The sequence below is a fragment of the Dermacentor andersoni genome, chromosome 10 (assembly GCF_023375885.2).
Source record: "Dermacentor andersoni chromosome 10, qqDerAnde1_hic_scaffold, whole genome shotgun sequence".
Lineage (NCBI taxonomy): Eukaryota > Metazoa > Arthropoda > Arachnida > Ixodida > Ixodidae > Dermacentor > Dermacentor andersoni.
Genome location: NC_092823.1, coordinates 116,477,498 through 116,497,341, shown reverse-complemented (window position 1 = coordinate 116,497,341; position 19,844 = coordinate 116,477,498). Strand labels below are relative to the sequence as shown.

Genomic DNA, 19,844 nt, shown 5'->3' with positions numbered 1-19,844 from the left:
CTAATGAGATTGGCATTCAAGCAATCTTGCGACGCTCTGTGCTGCCACTGCCGAAGTGTCTCATGTATGAGTCGTGTGCTGGAGCCAGGATGCTCTCCTGTGCTTCCCTCTGGGTACTCGGCCATCCAGGGATGCCACTCTTTTACTGAATGTTAGGTGCTCTCCTTTAAACTATACAGAATTTAAAAGTAATGCCTGCGGCAGATAGAATACTAATGCTTGAACTTGGTTGCTTGAAGGGGCAGCCATTACTTGCCCAATAATCTAATTGCTCTGCAATACACATTGCAATTTCGCAACTGTAGCTGGCGAGGTTTGCAAGTAGCGAATTGAGGATGGCACCAGTTTCACATATGTGCTGTCAAACTTGCATTGAAAATGTGCGGCTGTTACACTCGCTCTTTAAATAAAATGCCGTTTTGTGCACAGAAGCACAAAAATAACTGGAATAGCAATGTGTTTCATTGTGCACTTTGGCAATGAATAACTAGAAACTGCTGTCATTGAGAGAACCTGTTCCAAGTAAGTACACCTTGCGGATTCGCCGTCTACAATTTGTGAATTGCAATATGCGCCGTAAAATAAGTGCTACTAGTTCAAAACTGAATTAGAGAAATTTTAAATAGTTGTTTATGCAGTTAAATATTCTGGTCTAGTAATGTGTGCCTCTTCCAGAGATCTAGCTAAAGGACGAGTATCGTACTGTCTGCCACAGGCAAAATAAAGAATTTTGTATGGTCTCAATAAAAAGAAACACTCGGTGCACTTCCCAAATTATTGAATTTATACCTATTTTGTTGCCTTCGGATTGCCTTGCATTTAACAAAGCTTAAGCACACCTGCCATTGTGCACAACTTGCATGTTGGAGGTTGTGAGGCGTGAGAAGGTCAGGTGACCAGCATTTGGAACTCTGCAGTCATGTCATTAAGTGCTGACCTTGGCCATTTTACAATAAAGCTTTTAAAGCTGCATTCACACGATGGGACGGATCGCCAGTTTTGTCCGCAGACTGCCATGACGCGGTTCAGTGCCACCGAATCACACCTCGCTCAAGGAAGTGGCTGACGAGCTGCTTGCAGCGCGATTTGTTGCCACACAGTGGCGTCACACTTGCCTGCGAACTGAATAAGCGATCCGTACCGTCGTGCGAATCAAGCTTAAAGGGAGTTCCACAATGTCTTTTGTGCATCGCAGGCCGGCGTGCAATGGTGTGGTCGATATCAAATATAAATGCAACGCAACATGCGTCAAAACCTGAATTTGTATTGAAATGCAATGATCAAGGATTATAAAGTAGAAGTTACCTTGCATATTTATTTTATTTATTTATTCAATACTGCCGGCCGCCTTTTGCTAGCCAAGGCACGAGTGGGTACATGACGTTTACATATTAATGGTCCATCAAGAAAACAATAACAACTACAACAGAGAACCACACAGGCACACAGTAAAGTTACTGTGAAGCAAATCAGGAACAAACAAAACAAGACACATTACATTCAAATCGGAAAATAAAGCATCAAAAGCATACCAGTGAAAAACCGAGCACACGAAACTTATTGGCTAGAACTGATTGCTGAAAAGAATGTATTGCGGTGATGATATGTCTCATTAGAATGGACAATAGCATACATGCATGTTTTTTTTTACCAGTAATCTACAATTTTTGTTTCTTGTGTCGCGGTATAACAGTTTCATGTTGGAGGTCAGCTAGGAGCTCATACGGCTGCAGCAGTGAAAGCCAATGTCGTTCTGCTGCAACTCAGCCTGCGTGGAATCGTCATGGAGCAACTGCTACTGCATTTGAGTGAGACCGTGAGCCACCAAACGGACCCCTATTACTTCCGAAAAGTTTGAGAACGCGCTTGAACAGCTGTACTGTCTTTGATGTCAGTTGTGTGCAGATTTCAATGAAATGAACCACACTTCTGACCACACAAGCCCCCATGGATCAAAAACTTGCTTTGTAAACAGTATATCAGCCAGGTGACAAGCAGCTGAAACTCTACACTCATGCCCCTAAACCTAAACCTCTAAACCTTAAGCCATCTTATTGTGATGGCAATCATATACCAGTGGCACCCGTAACCCAGATGAGGGCATGTATGTGTGTGAATATGCGTGTACACTGTCCTGGACATCTAGAGTCCATTTTGGGCAGTGAAAAAGAAAATGCTGAACTGGCCATTCCATGTAGACCACGTACAGCTTTCCTCTGTAAAATGCGGCATGCTATGCTGGAGCACTGGCATGTGACTGCAGGATCCAGAAAGAAGCAATTTGAAGCACTGGCAATGCTTCACAAGATGCTGGCAGCAGCATATGTAATGGTATTGTAACCATCCATTAACCTATCTCTTGTCTTGTTGCCAGGTAAGGCTACCTGCCAAATGTACTCAATGTGTCCATACATCACGGAGGAACCCACACGCCTCATAGCATTTTACCGATACAGTGCTACCAACAACTGTCCCAGCAGCATATTTTGGCAGATCTGCCAGGAAACTGGCTTTGATAATCAAACTTTGATGGTTTCAGTGCAATGTGTTTGTGCACATTTCAACTGAACGAATAATACTGCTCGACCACAGAAAGCCCAAGGGAGCAAAAATTTGATTCAAGAACAGTACTTCTGCCAGCAGTGTATTGACTGCAGTTTGTAAACAGGCATGGGTTGTTTGCAGAAACATAACACTGCTAGAAAAATTAATCTGCATTCCCAGTTTCTAAGTGGAAAATATGCTTTCAGTTGCAAAACAAAATGCGACACTCGCTGTTATCAGCAAGTACTAGTCCCTTTAATCAACATGGTAATGACACTTCCGGCGTTTTTTGTGCGTCTTCATCACAGCGTGGCTTATCTTCAAGGTGCATTTGCTTTATCTTCAGGTAGCCCACAGGTGCGAATGCATCATCAGAGTGAATTACGACTTCACTTTCATCTCTAGAGAATAAAAAACGAACAAAAGACAAAGATGAGGGCAGGATGCCATAGGTAGTAATGCACTTTCAAAAAGTATGATGCAAGACATGCAGATATACACTCTAACCTTGGTTATAAAGAGCATATACAAGAGAAATTATAGGTACTCCAAAGTAAACTTAAGAAGGCCAACTCAGGATGGGTTGGCCATGCCTTTGCTTCAGTGAGTATTCTACTACTATAACGAAGGTGGAAATGCAAGACCTGAGATAATATCAGTTACAGTGCAGCGAATACGTGTTCACTTCACAGTTCAAACTAAGCATTCTGGTAGCAAAATATGTCCAAATACGCAGCAAGAACAACTTGAAATGGCACACTCTAGACACCCGCGCGTCTTTTGGCCAGTGGCTTGGGTTGGCTGCCCAGTAGCCACTACATCAACGTGCTGATCCCGTGTGCTGATGCTAGGGCTATTTAATTTTTTACCTATATATATATATATATATATATATATATATATATATATATATATATATATATATATATATATATATATATATATATATATATATATATATATATATATATATATATATATATATATCTGCTTCTGTACATAAAGCATTATATCTGGTATTATGTATTCTTATTTTGATGAACTCTTATTTTCTGTTCCATACGTTTTTGTTTAACAGTTCGACATTCACGTCGAGGTCAAGCGCTGCCTTGAATATGGTGTCCGGGCCTCTGTCAAGCTGCAGACCGCAGCTTTTAGCCCTGTCAACCACAAAACTTGTTTTGGAAAATAAAGAATTTGAATTTGTGCTGCACTTGTATGACTGGACTGTAGCCAATCGGAGCCGACAAAAGGCGCTCGACATCCCACTTTGCCCGACTTTGCATCCACTGGCTGATTACATGCCCTTGCTAGAGCACTAAAAGTCTATGTACATACTAGTTTCCTTTCAACAACAAATCTAGACATATTGCAGTTAAATTCAATGCAAATGTGCAGCACACTAAGATAGCTTCTCTATGCTTATACAGCGCAGCATCTGAAACAGCCTGTCTGTATATTTGTCATCCGTGAGTACAATCATTTTATCTCCCTGGAAGATTAGCTCACCTTCCTCTGTGACACACGATCACTCCAAAACTTCGCAGCCATCCCTGCAACGAACCTTCCCTACAGGGTACCTTCACCGTCATCGCCACATATATGTACACCCGTGAGCAAAATTATACGGACCACAGGGTCGCCGAAAAAAACTACATTTCCTTGCAATTGACGTGCTAAACTCAAATTGACGAGCACACTGGAAAGATCACAATGCCAAGTTTGAACTGCAGTGCTCAAATTCAACTTGCATTTACATACAGAGCAAAAAATTGGCTTTATTGGGCAATCCCTGGTCCATATACTTTTGCTAACGGGTGTACATAACAGACGGCGCCGACAGTAGCAGACGAAACGGTGCCGTGCATTTGTAATGCCAGCCTGTTTGTCTGCTGCCTACACTCATTGAAACTGCGGTGTAGGAAGTGTAGTTTTCTTGCTACACTTCTAGAAAAAAAATGCCTTCGTGTAGAAGGGTGGTGCTACATTTTTCCTAGGCCGATTAAAAAAAAATTGTGGCTTTCTAAAAAAAAAAATAATAACCCTGCTGATTGGATGGTTACGTATTAACACCACAAAGGCCAAGCATCATTCCACATTCAAGGAAGATTATAACTTGATCACCTTTATTTGTTGACACAGAGAGCACATTCGTATGAGAAAACAATGTGGTACTAAGTATTTCAGTAAAAAGATAATTAGCATATCAATGAATAATTAGTAATTTGTTTGGTGAACTACACAGAAGTGCAAATCTTGCTCCAGCTCATCAAAAACACTGCAGCAGGCAATGTTTCTCGCAGTTAAATCTATATATTGCCATACTAAAACTGGAGCATCAAAAATGATACGTTGGGCTTTCTGGGGCCCTTTGGAGGCGTCACATTGGTGTTTCGTCCACATAGGCCCGATCGCAATTTTTTTGCCACTAATATATCAGCAAGTATGGTTGTAACAAATATTTGATATAACAAAAACATTTTCATTATATCCACAGTGTCTGGTATGTCTGTCCTACATAATCATCTTAGACCAGTGTTGAAATAAACATTCGAACTCACACGACAATCCGTTTGCGAAACAACGGGCAATCCAAAGTGGCAGTCTCGTATTCGCCACCTTCACCACAGACATTGAGGCCATACTTTTTTTCCTGAGAAGTATCAAATAAACAAAAAAATGCTAAGTTCATTGCCATCACAGTTGTCCGCTTGGCAGACCACAATGATCATTTCCTTAACTCGTTAGACGCAGGAGTTGTTCTTTGAAGTCCAGACCCTCGCATAACATTTCTTGTGTTAGAAGCATTGTTGTCAGGGTACAAAAGCAAACACTTTCTCAAAAATCTGCAGCGAATTCATTTCAAGAACTTAGCAGGGTTGTCATTGTGCACAAATTTACTAGTCAAACTTCAGTTTAAAAAAACGATTAAAATTTTTTTTTGATTTATCAAAGTGCTTTGGATTCCCTGTCACTTATTCAGGAGCCCAATAGTACACTGCAAACAGCAGTGTACAGCAAAGCAGCAAAGCAAACTCAACACCTTGCCTTCTTCAATGAAGTTTTCTTTTAGAAGTGTAGATAAAGATAAAACGGGTAAAGAAAATGTTGCGTTAAACAATGCCTTGGAGTGTATTGACGTTTTGCAACAGTAAATATACATGACCCCAAAACACAGTTAACGGCTGTTTTTTGCATTTTGCCCCCATCAACATGCGGCCGCCACAACGGGCAGTCAAACCCGTGACCTTGTGCTCACCAGCGCAATGCTGTAGCCACTGAGGCACCATAGCGATCTCTTCTATAAACGCCTGCACCCGCAGCAGAAATGAAATTTTATTTCGCTCTTGAATAAATACTACGCTATTTGCATCAGTGTTTTCAGTTTTACTGCGACAACAATGATATGGACACTCCAGGCACTTTTTCGTCATCGTCGTGATGTTCCGTATAAAACCCAAGTGCGATAACATTGTTGCCACGCACCGTATGCTGTACATGCAAGTGAAAGTGTGCAAGGGTGAGCCTCTTCCATCGCGCATAAAGCACCGAGGGAGGGGAGGTTGTGTTCTACTCCAGCAGTGGCTGCGTATGGCGCAGCTGCGTAGGCCCCATATTTAAAGGGACCTTCAATGGAGACAGCGCGTGCCGACTTATGATAGCCTCGTGTACGCTGTGTTTTTGCCGCTTAGTTCGCGTTGAAGCGAGAGGCAGCACAAAGCTCAATTCGCTCGCTGCAGCTGCCGTGCTTCCTCACACCAGCGTTTTGACAGCAAGTGTCTGCGGTCATCGAGTGCGATGTGTTCATGTTTGCTTGTGCACCCGTGACAATTACTTCAATTAGAAAGGGAATGCTTACAAGCTTATACAGCCAATAAAGCTACTATTCTTACTTCATATAGTTGACTAATAATTCGCTATCGCAATTGATGCTTCGCCTTTTGGGTCAAACTGCGGCTTTTCTTTATTCAGTGAAGTTCTTAAGCTAACAAAACTAAAAAAATATTTCACTGACACAATCAACTTTGCTAGACAGGTTTACCTGAAAGTTGCCCGCCTCATATTTTCACTCAATTTTCTTTCGAGTTTAGGTGGGCTACCTCTCAGGACTTTACAGTAATTCATATATTACAACTGCAACTTGTAAACGTGTGTTTACGTAAAATCGCATGTTACTTGTGCATATTTCTGCATCTTGTAGGTGATGCACTATATTTTGGCCGCAAGCGCAAGTGACGCGCTGTAGCCGGTCGTCACAGAAACATGTCTCTCTGGTCATTTGGTGGTAAATAGGTTGAGATCTACGATGCCCTTTCGTGTGATAGATACATCACATATTGGTGACGTAAAAGTATGTGACCTAACCTTACCTTAATTTCATGGCGTGTACCTAATATCCTTCTTTCATAAGTGACGCTTTAAGTTTTAGTCGCAAATATGCCAACAGTAAGAGAAATCTGTCTAGCCTTCATACAGTTGCCTGCTATGCACAACACAAAGACACTCACTTCCATGTGGCAGGAATACCTGACATGGCCCTCTGGTGACTGGCAACACATTAAATGTGTTATATGATGTCTCTCCAAATTTCCTCCCAAAGTGCAATCTTACAGTGCAATAGTTAAAAAACAGGTAAGAACTGCCAATATGGCAGGTGTCATGTTCCTTCCTCTTGACTGGGTTAAAGACAACTCAGCCTCGACCAGTCGAGGTCATGAAACTTACCATTGAGATCATGTGGTCGTAGATTTCAGCCAAGGTTTTCCCCAGGTGCTTGTGAGGTTCCAGACCTATAGGAATGTGAAACACCTATGTTGAAGCCGTTGATAAAGTAGCATGAACCAGACCTGACATCAAAACATGACTGGACTTTCTAGCCCATCTGATGCAGCGGCTCAGCATAGTTCTGCTGCCACCCGCGAGGTTGCGAGTTTGGATCTCAGCCACTGCAGCTATACTCCCATGGCAGTAGTTAATTGTAAAGAACGCTTGTGGACTTAAACTAAGGCATGCACATTTTATCACCTTTACGCACCGATTAATTCTGTCCATTGAAAACTTAGTCTAGCCACATTTCTTCAGAATCATGGAAAGCACACAGCTGCAGAACAGATTAGAAATTTTCAATTCCTCAGTGAGTTCTGTGCTGTTTACAGAATGCGAATTCCATGCAAGTGCTCCTTAGAGAAATGTCAGATGTGAAAACATCCAACTATTTTATATCTAGCGTGAATGATAGGCCTGATGTAAAACACTGGTAAAAACAATGAAAGAAGTGAATCCACTACATGATGTCATACTGACACCAAGAGCAAGTACCCAACTGTCTACCTTCCGACTAATTTTACTAAAACAATTTATGCATAGTACCCAAACTTGCAGCACAGGTTCAATCCGAAGTGCTTCGATATGTAGTATGAATTGAATCGAATTCTGGGGTTTTACATGCCAAAACCCCGATATGACTATGAGGCATGCTGTAGTGGGGGACTCCGGATTTTGATTAACGTGCCTCCAATGCACAGGACACTGGTTCAATATGTGTGCGACATGGTTTAAACATCATTATTTTCACCAGTGCTTTTCCTTTTGATGCACTATCTTGGCATGCACAATTTTGCACAGAGAGCCTGAAGGGGTTAAGCGAGATGAATCAAGGTAACCGAGGGGACTCGATTTATTATTACAAAGCCAACCGACAAAGAAGCCATGGAAAGCAGAGAAAATTAACTGGTTCTAACTAAAATTTAACCTGATGGCGATTTGCCTTCTTTTTACGCCTCCACTGCCCCTTTTCACTATTATTTCTACAAGTAAATTAAAAACACAGTTAACCCTTCCCGTACCTTGAAAGAGCTGGGTTCGTCCGCACATTTTTTGGGTAAGAACGGCCAACAACAGTACTTCTCATTTTTCTAGCAATGCCATGGACAAGGTGGTTTCGTATTAGTGCTTATCACGCTTCTGGTAGACGGCAGCACACAATTTGTAAGGCAGTGTAAGCAGGAGTGGGTTTATTCTGGCAGAGGAAGTAAAACAAGTTGGCAACTTGGGTCACTCAACATGGCACCAGTGGTAGCTTGTGCTTTAATTGTTTCAATGAGAAAACGAAAGCTGAGGGTTCGTGCCTCACGTTATTAGGTATAATGCTGTTAAGCTAAAGTTTTTGCAATAATGATCGACAATTTTTATAAGTAAGCCCTTAAAACATTGCCCACAGTGTATTTTGTAAAGAAAGTGCACAATAAAACAATGTGGCTATTTTTCACCAGAATTTGGGAGAATAGTACCGCACGGAAGGAGTTTCCCCCTACGCTTTCCTTGGCTTCATTTGCTTGTTACACACACACTTAACACCAGAAGAAAAACAAATTAAAGAAGCCATTTTTTTTTTTCATCCACAGAATCCTAAGTGTCAACAAACATTCGTCTAGACTGTTTGCATATTTGTAACACAGGTAAACGCACCGCATTAGAAAGCAGTGTGCAGCCTAAAATGGCTGCCGGTAAGGCACTATGGGAATCTTGCAGGAAGGTGCCCCGTCGTCTGTTTCGCTTGCGGCCACCAGCGCAGGATGTGTGTTGTGCTGCCGTGAAGCCACACTTCCAGAACTCGTCTCTAGCATTAGTTTAGTGCATGCCACCTAATGCAGCGTTGCATGCAAGTCCTCCATTCAATGTGTTTCCTTTAATTCTGAATCCGTTTATTTCGAACAAATTGTTGAGCTCCTTCAATTTCAAAGCATTGAGATTTGCCACCCATCAATACTGCGATAGATGAGGCATTGTACCAGTGGCGTGAACAGATGTAAGTGCCAGTTTTCCTTCCAGTAATTTTAGTACAAAGCTTAAATCAAAATGTAGAGAGCTTACCCAAGGCAGCAACTTTTATAAGGATGGCATGGACATTGCAGTCTACCATCTCCCTCAGAAGCTGGGCCTGGTCACGGTGCCAGAGATAGGCCAGCATCGTGACACCTAGCCTGTCACACCTGTGACATCACAAGGGGAGGCAGGGGGAAGGAATGTCACTTCACTTTACCTAATTTCAGTCACAAGGCAATATACTTTCCTCATCACGGAATATGTGCCTCACAACCACAATGAAGGAAAGATAGATAGAGAGAGAGAGAGAAAAGGTGTTAGTTATGATTTAAGCATCGCATGGGACCACTATTTCGATATAGTGACTATGAACAGCCCATTGCATATGAACAGCTTAGTACGGATAAAGTTCTACGGGCCCCTTTTGCAGCTTCTTCACGAAGAAGGTCTGCATGCATTTATTTAACCATAATATATGTTGTATGTTCAAGCTGTGCAGTCAAAAAAATAAAGAAGAAGAAAAAGACTAAAATATTGGTAATAACGTGGGAGATATCTTGCTTGCCAGTGCTGGTCAAAACAATGGGAGTGAGCCTCTATGAAGGATAGGGCAGCTCACCTTCTCGCTTCATGGCCACACAATGATACATGTGCTTATATGTTGGTTAATACCAAACCCTTTCTAAAATTTATTGTGGTAGAACACTCCCTGGGTGCCACTTTCCAACTTCTACTGCATGACCAAGATTTCCAAAAGGGCCCATGGTGAGGGGCCAATAACAAATGTACAGTTTAAACACAGCAATGAAAAGAAATCAAACAGACACATACTAATTAAATTGTAAATGTGCACACACATGCGTACTCACTCTCTCTCTTTCTCTCTCATGCATACACACATAAACGCATGTGCACTGGGTGTTTTTGGCAAGACCTTAGCGATTATTAAACACGAAGTAGCAGAGATTTTTCACAGCAACTTTCACAGCAGCTGAAAGCAAATTTGGAAGCATAAGATATGAGCGACGCTGTGGCAAAATGCATTGAGAAGAAATGTTAACTGGAACAGCAATGCATATTGCTTGCACTGCGCATATTCAATACGCATGAACCAAGGGTGGTGCTAAGCTCCGTATTTCCGGCAAACTGGTATGGTTTTCAGATTGGCTGGCCTCAATTATTTGCAGTTACAAACATTTCCTTTATGGTTCTCATTTAACATATTAATTAGCACATTTTAGTTTATTTATTCGCTGTAGTGGTTATCGTGTAGATCTTGATGTCAGCTGACATGAACGACACGTTGCCGAAGAATGATCTCTTGATCTTAGCTGTACCTTGCTTAGCTGTTCCTTAAACTATTTTCCGGAATGCATGATATATCACTGCATATGTAGAAGGCACCATGGTGACATTGCAGAAATTTGTTACATGGTATCGGCATACATTGACTGTGCTTAAAGGGACACTAAAGCAAAACAATTAATCAGTGTAGACTAATGAAGCATTGTTTGAGAACCCTGCAGGCAGTCATTTAAAAAAAAATAGTTTGGTTATTAGATGAGAAATTGAAGGTCCAAGTATCAGTATTTGAATTTCGCACCGAAACCCCAGCTCCGGTACGTCAGCATGACGTCAGGGATTCCAAAGTATGTTTTCGCATTTGGGCCGCGTTGGCTGAATAAAGGTTCCCGAAACTTGCCATGTTTATTATTTTATTCCTTTAGAACACAATGTAGTCAATCTGTACCGCTATATACAATTACTACGCCCTAGAAGATGCCATCAAAATCCAAGACGTCACAGCCCCCAGTTGCAGGAATTCAAGTAGGCGTTGCCACCCGCATTTCGTTCTTGCGCTTTTTCTGGCTTACCAAACGTCTTAACGTTGTAAGAGTGGTGTTTTTGGTGTTGTAGAACAGTAATTTACTGATGCAGAAGAAATCATTTTTCACTTTAGTGTCCCTTTAAGTTATTATTGTTAACACTTGATAGAAGGGAAATAAACCAGTCAATACAGGTATCCATGCAGCATATCCTCAGTATCCATCCTGTCTGTGCTAAAAAGTGCATTATAATGTGTTTCAGAATAAAATTATAAGATTTTAAGTCAAAAAGCCACAATCTGCCTATGGAACATGCTATAGTGGGGGGTTCCAGAGTCAAGCGATTTCTCACTTTTATTTTTGCCTCCTCTTTCAATATGTATGTGTTGATGGGAATAAACATCCTTGTTTTGACCACACGGCATTCCCCAATATGCAAATAAAGGTATGCACATGAGCATTTTTGCATGTCGCCCCCATCAGAATGCAGCTATCACAGCCGAGAATCGAACCTACAACCTAGGACGCAACAGCAGAATGTCTGAGTCATTCAGGCGTCGTGGCAGGTGTCAAATGATCTGCACAAAATTTTCGGAAGTGTTAGCTGAAACACCCCATAGAGAAGTCTAACTAGAGCTACAGAGTCAAGTACATGATATTCTGAAAATTTGAGGTCATGCGGTTTTCTATATATTTTCCATATTAAATACTGAGAGCCTCAATATTACCAGTGTTTTTAACCACTACATAGAGACTCCTTTTTGCATTTAGATGCCAGATATTTCATCAAATTTGGTTCATTCATTGATTGAACAATTAAGTTTGTCTCAAAGCAACACCGGGGCTATGAGGGATGCCATGGTGGATGGGTCCACGTTAGCTTCCACTGCCGGTGTTCCTTTGTGCACATAATGGGGCACAAAAGAGAAAAATTATTTCAGCTGTATCACCAAATTACCCCTCTACAATACCGAAAAAAGAAAGAGAACACTCTTACCGTGAGATGAGGCTTGCTAAGCCAGAAAAAAAGTCAGAACGAATAACGGGAGGCCATGCTGTGTTGAAGTTCCCGCACCAGTTTGCAATGACATCATAGATTTTGAGGGCCTCAGATCAAGCTTAGTTAACTTTTTTATCAGTAAACATCAAATGCCTTCTGTTCTAAAAGAGCCAAAGAGAGAATTTGTCAAGTTTCAGTAACGCTTACTTTTGCCACAACCACCCAAATTTTGAAGAATACTGCGACATCCGTGATAGCACATTGACTTAATGGCACTGTGGCTTCAGCATGATATTAAGAAAAGAAAAAATGAAACTTTAGACATCCATTTTCTCTTGTAGTGATCATACTCTTACTGCGAAATCAACAAAAATAGAGTTCTGAAAGAATATCAGTCTAAGCTGACTTGCTTTTTCTCTGTAGTATCTTTTTGAACAAGTACATGGGCATTATTGAATTTCGCCTCAATCAGAATGAGGGCGTTAAGGATGGGAATTGAACCTTCAACCTCATGGTTCAGTGGTGGAACACCATAGCAAGTGAGCCACCGCGGTGGGCGTTTCAGAAGTTGAACCCAGTAAAAACAATTCGAAGTCATCTAAACTGACAATACTTAAACACCAAGCCAGACCCTCCTTTGAAGGACATCAAATAGAGACAAGACAGAGATTAGCAGGTGGCTTACACATTAAGAACACGTACACGCTGGTAGTCTGAAAAAATGGCCCCAACAGACACAGCTTCATAGTCAACTGCCTCCTAAAAAAAGGAAGAAGGTGCAGGGCAGATAAAAAAGAAAAGAAGAAAAAGGACAAGGCATTGTCAATGGTGGCATATAGCAAACCTTATTTCCACCACTTTAATAAGCTTTCTTTCTGAAAGTATGTGGCCATATTGAGCCATTTTCTGAAGGGTTAGCCTTTAACCCACTGTTACAGCATCAATTTATCATGTTTTCCAGATCACTATTTAATTTACTGGCTAATGAAAAGAGATTCATCAAATTCAACAACTCACCTATCATCAACATGCTTTACATAACTTTAACACTTGAAACATCCCAGTAGACATTGACTGATGGCTTGATTTGCAGGGTTTAGTGTACCAGAGTAATACAGGGGAAATGAGAGATGTAGTTGTGAAGATCTTTCCATAGTTTTCATTACGTGCAACTCGTTAAGGGGCACTAAATCTAAGCACACCAGCATTTTTGCATTTTTTTTCCCCGTCGAAATGTGGCATGGCAACAAGGAATGAAACCCGCAACTTCTTGTTTAAAGAATAACTGACAGAAAATTGTTGTCCCATTTTTTTTTTGTCATTGGATACTCATCAACCCAGTAATTACATTATGGAGCCTCGATTCCCCAAGAGCACAATAAATAGTTTATTACGTTCGAAATATGACCATTTCAAACCACAAGCCAAAGTGCAGCATGGCTCCGGACTTGAAACGAGAGACTCACGACATTACCGAAACCTGTTATGGTAGTCTTGCAGTAGCGAGAAAACCCTTACATGTACAAACCTGCTGTACGATGGGAAGGACAAATTTGGTACTGTATGGCCTTCAGTCACTGCACCGAACTGACAAGTATGCACTTGAGTTGTCTGTGATAGCATGGGACCACCACCTCTGCATACGGTGATGCGAATAGTCTGCTGTTTTCCAATCCAAAGGAATGCTGCACTAATTGCACATTTTGAATGGGTCACACAAGAGGGGCAGTAATTATTTGTGACACTTTTGAAGAATTGAGGCTCTGAACCGTAATTACGGAGTCTATAGAGTCTAACTGCAAAGTATACTGAAAAAAAAAGCAAAAGAAGCAGGACACACAGTGGACACGTTGTTTAGTCTAGAAGTCAGAATAAGTAGACATTACAGCATTTTTTGGCTTCAAAGTATAAAGGCCAGAGGTAGGCACTGTTAATTTGCACACACAAATGAAGCATCAACCTGTTATTATCCAGACAAGATTGATAAATACCCAGGTCATTGAGAAAGTATCATACCATGTGTCCAGAGGAACATTTCAAGTGATCATTAAAACCTCGTGCAGCAGAGATCAAGAGGCTATATTTTTGGCAACAGAGTGAGTGCTGTGGCAGACTTCAGGACATACATGAAAGTGACTGATGGATGAATCGATTAATAGAGTTAACTTGGCAACTTTTGAATTATCAGCTTTATTCCTTTCAGGCACATATCAGTTTTGTGCGCTGAAAATATATTACTACAATTTTTTTACACCTTTCGAAATATTTTTTCTTTAAAGCCTGCACCAAAACTGACTAAACACTGTTTCAGTCAGCTTTGAAGCTCTATGTGCAACCAACTACAAACCGCCTCCAACATCTACGCTTCGCATTCTAACAGACAGCCAAAATGGCTGTGCAAGCACTACGATCAGCTACACGAGCCAGGAGCCCTCTGATCCACCTCATCGAACAAGGATGCTGGCGTTTACTGACCAACACTGGCATTACTACGCGTGTACGCTTGGTACCCAAACATTGCGAAATCTCGGAGCACCAGGTGGCACATGACGCAGCGAGTGAGATTCTATCTACCACTTGTCACTGTGACGACAGTGACAGCCTCCCGCTGCCCCTGGATCCTTTATTTGGAGTCCATTCCGAAGTTGCTACAAAAAAAGCGTAACATTAGGGAACGGCTGGTTCAGCAAATACCACACAACCCAGATCCAGTGCCCCCTGGACAACTATCATCATCACCAGCAGCAGCAGCCTGGTTACACTCACTGCAGGGCAAAGGCCTCTCCCATACTTCTCCGACTACCCCGGTCATGTACTAATTGTGGCCATGTTGTCCCTGCAAACTTCTTAATCTCATCCGCCCACCTAACTTTCTGCCGCTCCCTGCTACGCTTCCCTTCCCTTGGAATCCAGTCCGTAACCCTTAATGACCATCGGTTATCTTCCCTCCTCATTACATGTCCAGCCCATGCCCATGATGACAACTATGAGGGTGTCAAATTCTAGTGCAGAAGGCCGGAACTGGCGCGGCATTAACTCCGGATGTCTTGTTCTGCTGGTAGGCATACCACAGCAAATGCAGCACCCCCAAATTGAGCACGCCTTTGCCCAGCATGTAAAACAGACACCCGCACAACCACCTATCACCTGCTATAAGATTGCAGTGCATTCCCTCACCAACATTTCAAGCACTGGGGCTTGGTGGCTGGCTTTGAGCATTGGATCCAACTGCGGGCAGACAAGTGGTGTGCTCTCGAGGCACTCTCTGGAATCTCTTGCGAAACAGGCATCATTCGCCTCCTTTAGAAGAGTCGAGTGACACCCTTGGGTTCGGCCGCTGACTCCCGCGGTGTCCCGCCTCTTTCCTCTGCTCCCTTACCCAGCGCTTCACACTTAGGCCATAGAGCCAACTTTATGTTAATAAATGCTGTATTCATTCATTCATTGTCTCAACAAACGCGTACTCAAGTGTGAATGTTCTCATATATTTCTTGTTCACCTCATTGCCTTTTTGCCATTGTTTTCCTGTTTTTGTATGCTCCACTTCAGTTGTCAGTCCTGCTAAGAAGTGACATTTCTTGTTCTACCACTGTCAATCCCTTCAAGTCTCCTTCCTCCTGTGATACAGTTCGCTCTCTTGTTTCAGTGCTGTTACAATATTTTGTAAAACTCCGAGCATATTTCATCAAGACGCTGAAGTAACAAGTCTCATAGGAATCACAAAATCTTTGATTTAGCAATGGCCTGCACGGTTCATCAAAAACATTTCCATGCTTGGCCCACCTGTGCTTCACATTTGCAACATTTTATAAAATAAATGACAGCGTTTCCATCAAAGCTACCTAAAAGACAGCCAATATTAGAGAAAGTGATCTCTTGGTAACGTTAATTTGTAGATCTCTATCGATTTTACGTAACTATGTTGTCTGTGTCAGCTTCATGCTACCAAGTCTACTCACTTTAGCCCTTGTCATCAACTTGAAAAGATCTTCAACTTCGTCCCCTTCCGTAACCTCATACTCGCTTGCTTGGTTGTGCGGCTTGCCAACGATGTCCCCCTGGAACAGCGGCAGCCCCATAGCTTCAGCATAGTGGTCAATGATTTCATGGCCTACAGACTGGTACATGTAGCTGTCGAGCTCATCTGCGAGGGACAACAGACGATGGCTACGATTAAGTTCCCAAATGCACACGTACTTGAAAGTGTTGGGTGTCCAGATGTAACTGTCAGATTTGTTTCAACGCTTTGCCCCGGCAGGCACAACCACGCAACATAAGCAGGAGATGTTACGGCCTTGGAATGACGTGGTTGTACGGTTGTACGGTTGAGCGGCCGTGTGGGAAGTGTGTCCATTATATGTGCTGCTCGTAGAAATGCAAGCCCTCTCTGTCTTGCACTTCACACAAAAAAAGAAAATACATGAAGTTCTGGCGTTTTACGGGCCAAAACCACGATATGACTTTGCAACCTGGAGTGCTTTAACGTGCGACTAAATCTAAGTGCACATGCGTTTTTACATTTTGCCCCCATCAAAATGCGGTCGCTGCAACCGGGATTGAACATGGGACCTCAAACATGTGACTGCACTTGCTTCACCAAGTGCGGTCAGCACTGCACGGTCAGTCTTTTGTTGAAGAGCAATTTAGTGCAGGTGGCTCGGTTGCTGTGGTGTTCTGTTGCCAAGCGTGAGGTCATGGGTTCGATTCGCAGCAGCAGTGGCTGCAATTTTGATGGTGACGGAATGCAAGAACGCTCGTCTACTTAGATTCAGGTGCGCGTCACACAAGATGAGGTGACCAAAATTATTCCAAAGCAATTCACTACGGTGTCTCTCAGGTCAGAAGTATTGCTTTGGGATGTCAAACCCGGAGAACCAACCAACAGTTAAATGCAACACTGGGACTATAGATGCCTTAGTCGAAGACTTCAGATCAATTTGATTAATTGGGGCCTTCCAACATACACCCAGGGTGTGGTACCACATGAGTGGTTTTTCTTTTTTCATTCCCTAAATGACCATACTTCCTTTTTATTCTTATGTACCTAATGCGACCCAAGTTCTTTTGTTTTGTTCCTGATGCCACACTCCATTCTTAGTTGTTGCTTTACTTTACTCATATTCGAGAAGGATAAATAAAAACAAATGAAAACGAAATGCTATGTGTGCTCTGAAATCTATTTTCTATTGCCAAGAGGCGAACAAAATTGCCTTTTCTTTCACTTATCAAAATATGAATCGAATGATGTTGTCGCGATTGCGGTAACATCATCACTTTATTCGGTATTCGTGATGGTGCCATCTTGTTTTTGTTGTTTGTTTCCTCCTTCCTTCCCGTCTTAAAATTCTGTTTCTATCCCTCCTTCCTGAAGAGTAGATGGGCATTGTGCCCCTTTCAATGGCAGTTACCAGTCTGCTCCCTCCCTTATTTCCCTATCTGTTCATTATATATATGTTCTCAAACATTGTCAGAGTTGCAGTGCCTGCAAATATAAATTCTTCGTTAAATACTGTAGAACAATTTCGACACATGGGGCCTTCCAATGTGTACCCAGTGTAGGGCAAGCGTTTTTTTTTTCCCGCCACCTTCATCAGAACATAACAGCAGTGGCTGCAAATTGAACCTGCGACCTCATCTAAACAGACAAACCCTTATATCCACGGCAGGAGGTTCAGGGCAAAGACAGAACAGCAAGTGCAGTATGGTACGAGTTGGGTCCTCCAGCCACTGAAAGTTCATTACAGTATAACCCCATCACATCAAAGTTGTAAACACGGAAAAAAAAATTTTTTTGAGATATGCAAATTAAAAAAAATACAAGGCCCTGGCCGTGCACAACCAACATTGAGCCTTTCCAAACAGGCACCAGTAGCCGGTAAACTTCTCACAAAAGCCCAATATACCAAGAGCATTATTTTCGGTAGATCGCTTTTGTGGGATATTTTGCGACTCGGCGCCCAGCACATAGGGCATCTGTGGGCAACAGCAATCATCATCGCACAGAGCCAAGCAAACACGTAGGCACTGATGTGTCCGGCGAATAAGCAAACTGATGATGCTACACGTATGCATGAACATGCATCTTGTGGAGGTCATGTGCACCTTCTTGTGGTTATTATATGTTTCATCAGGGGTCAGAGCAACACTTCGCCAACATTAAAATGAGATCGCAGGCGGTCATGAACAGTGGATGATAAAGGGTGGCACAGGATATAGCCGAATTCGCTGCAAACTTGCAGTCCTGTCACTTATTGGGTTGTATCGCAGTGGTGCACTAAGCATGGAAACTTTGAGGCAGTGACATTTTCCTGACACTTTCACATTCAAGATTTCGAGTACGGTGCAAAAGCATTCCGAGTCGAGAGGCAAGAGATACATGGGGCTGACATCGAGTCAGAAAATTTTTTTGACTTAAATGATACTCCGAGATATCAGAGTTCGAGTTAACGAGGGTTTACTGTATATTGCTGATGCTGGAACTGCACTCTAGACATTTGCAAGATATGTTTACGGGGTGCACTGCAGCACAGTGTCAACTGCAGTAGAGAAATATGGTTTAACAGATAACGTTTCCGAGAGGAAATTTGTATAATTTATCCGGACAGCACGCCCTAAATATCCCCGCGTAATTGAGGTAACGTACGGGTTTGACAATACGTCGATCATGTCTCAGCTGATTGCAAAACAAAGGACCGATTATTTGAAATAATGTTACCGTCTATCAAGACGAGTAATATATCCCTTTGTGAGTAGTTTGCGTCTGCTAGCACTTTCTCGTTCACACGTTCAACATACAAGCAGAATTTCTCACCTTGATCGCACTTCACCAAAAACATGACGCTGCCATCAAACATTTACATTTTGGCAGCTAAACTTAGCAAACGCGAACATCTTGTATGCTGCACGGTTAGCTTCCTCCTTCCTAGTATTTAAAGCGAACCTAGCACGCCATACGTGCATTTCAAGGCGCCGAGCAAGAGTCGATGGCCAAACATCGAAAGGAGTCCGTACACAGTTATATGAAAGGCGTACTGTAAACTTAGGTGCAATTAGGCGTTTCGGAAACGGTACGTGTGAGGTTCTACGCATCCGGTAATGCCCACTATCCCAAGTTTCTTCAAAGCACGGCGCCACATACCACTGTCTTTCGGCTTCAAGTGGGCTAGGGCGACGATCTCGTGACCATTCTCGATGCACTTCATCATGTTGAAGCAGCTGTCCTTCCCGCCGCTGCAGGATAGAAAATCGGAGGCATTTACTTGGCGTTAAGTTTCATTCACCGTGTGGAGGAAAGCTACAACGACGCCACACTCACCTAACCAATGCCAACACTTTCATGACGCGCGCAGGCGATGTTGTCACGAAGTGAATACGTCTTGAGAATCAGCAGCTCGGCAACTTGAGGCACGACACACGCCTAGTTGGAGGACCGTCACGGAATTGATTACCCGTAGCCGGAGGCGCCCGATTACCCAGATGAAAGCTTGCTAAACCACAAGACTTGTGGCCTATTCGAGCACTTTTGCCAACTTGCGAAGCGAAACTAATGCACGCGCCCTGGACTTTGTTGTGCAAATTCATGTGCAAATTGGTTGGAGCACGCGAGACATTTAAAAATGGCGACATACCAGTGTTTCAAACAGCAAGTC

At 42.5% G+C, this 19,844-nt stretch overlaps 1 protein-coding gene across 1 annotated transcript; it reads right to left on the bottom strand.

Annotated features, from left to right (window-relative positions):
- Window positions 1-2,777: 2,777 nt before the first annotated feature.
- LOC126544812 (diphthine--ammonia ligase) lies at window positions 2,778-19,826 on the bottom strand. Its single transcript, XM_050192304.3, has 8 exons — window positions 19,511-19,826; window positions 19,334-19,425; window positions 16,155-16,339; window positions 12,881-12,954; window positions 9,418-9,536; window positions 7,270-7,334; window positions 5,106-5,197; window positions 2,778-2,945 (listed from the first exon to the last, which is right to left on the bottom strand). Exons 1-8 carry the CDS (start codon window positions 19,531-19,533, stop codon window positions 2,804-2,806), a joined length of 792 nt encoding a protein of 263 aa, XP_050048261.1. The 5' UTR covers window positions 19,534-19,826; the 3' UTR covers window positions 2,778-2,803.
- Window positions 19,827-19,844: the final 18 nt, after the last annotated feature.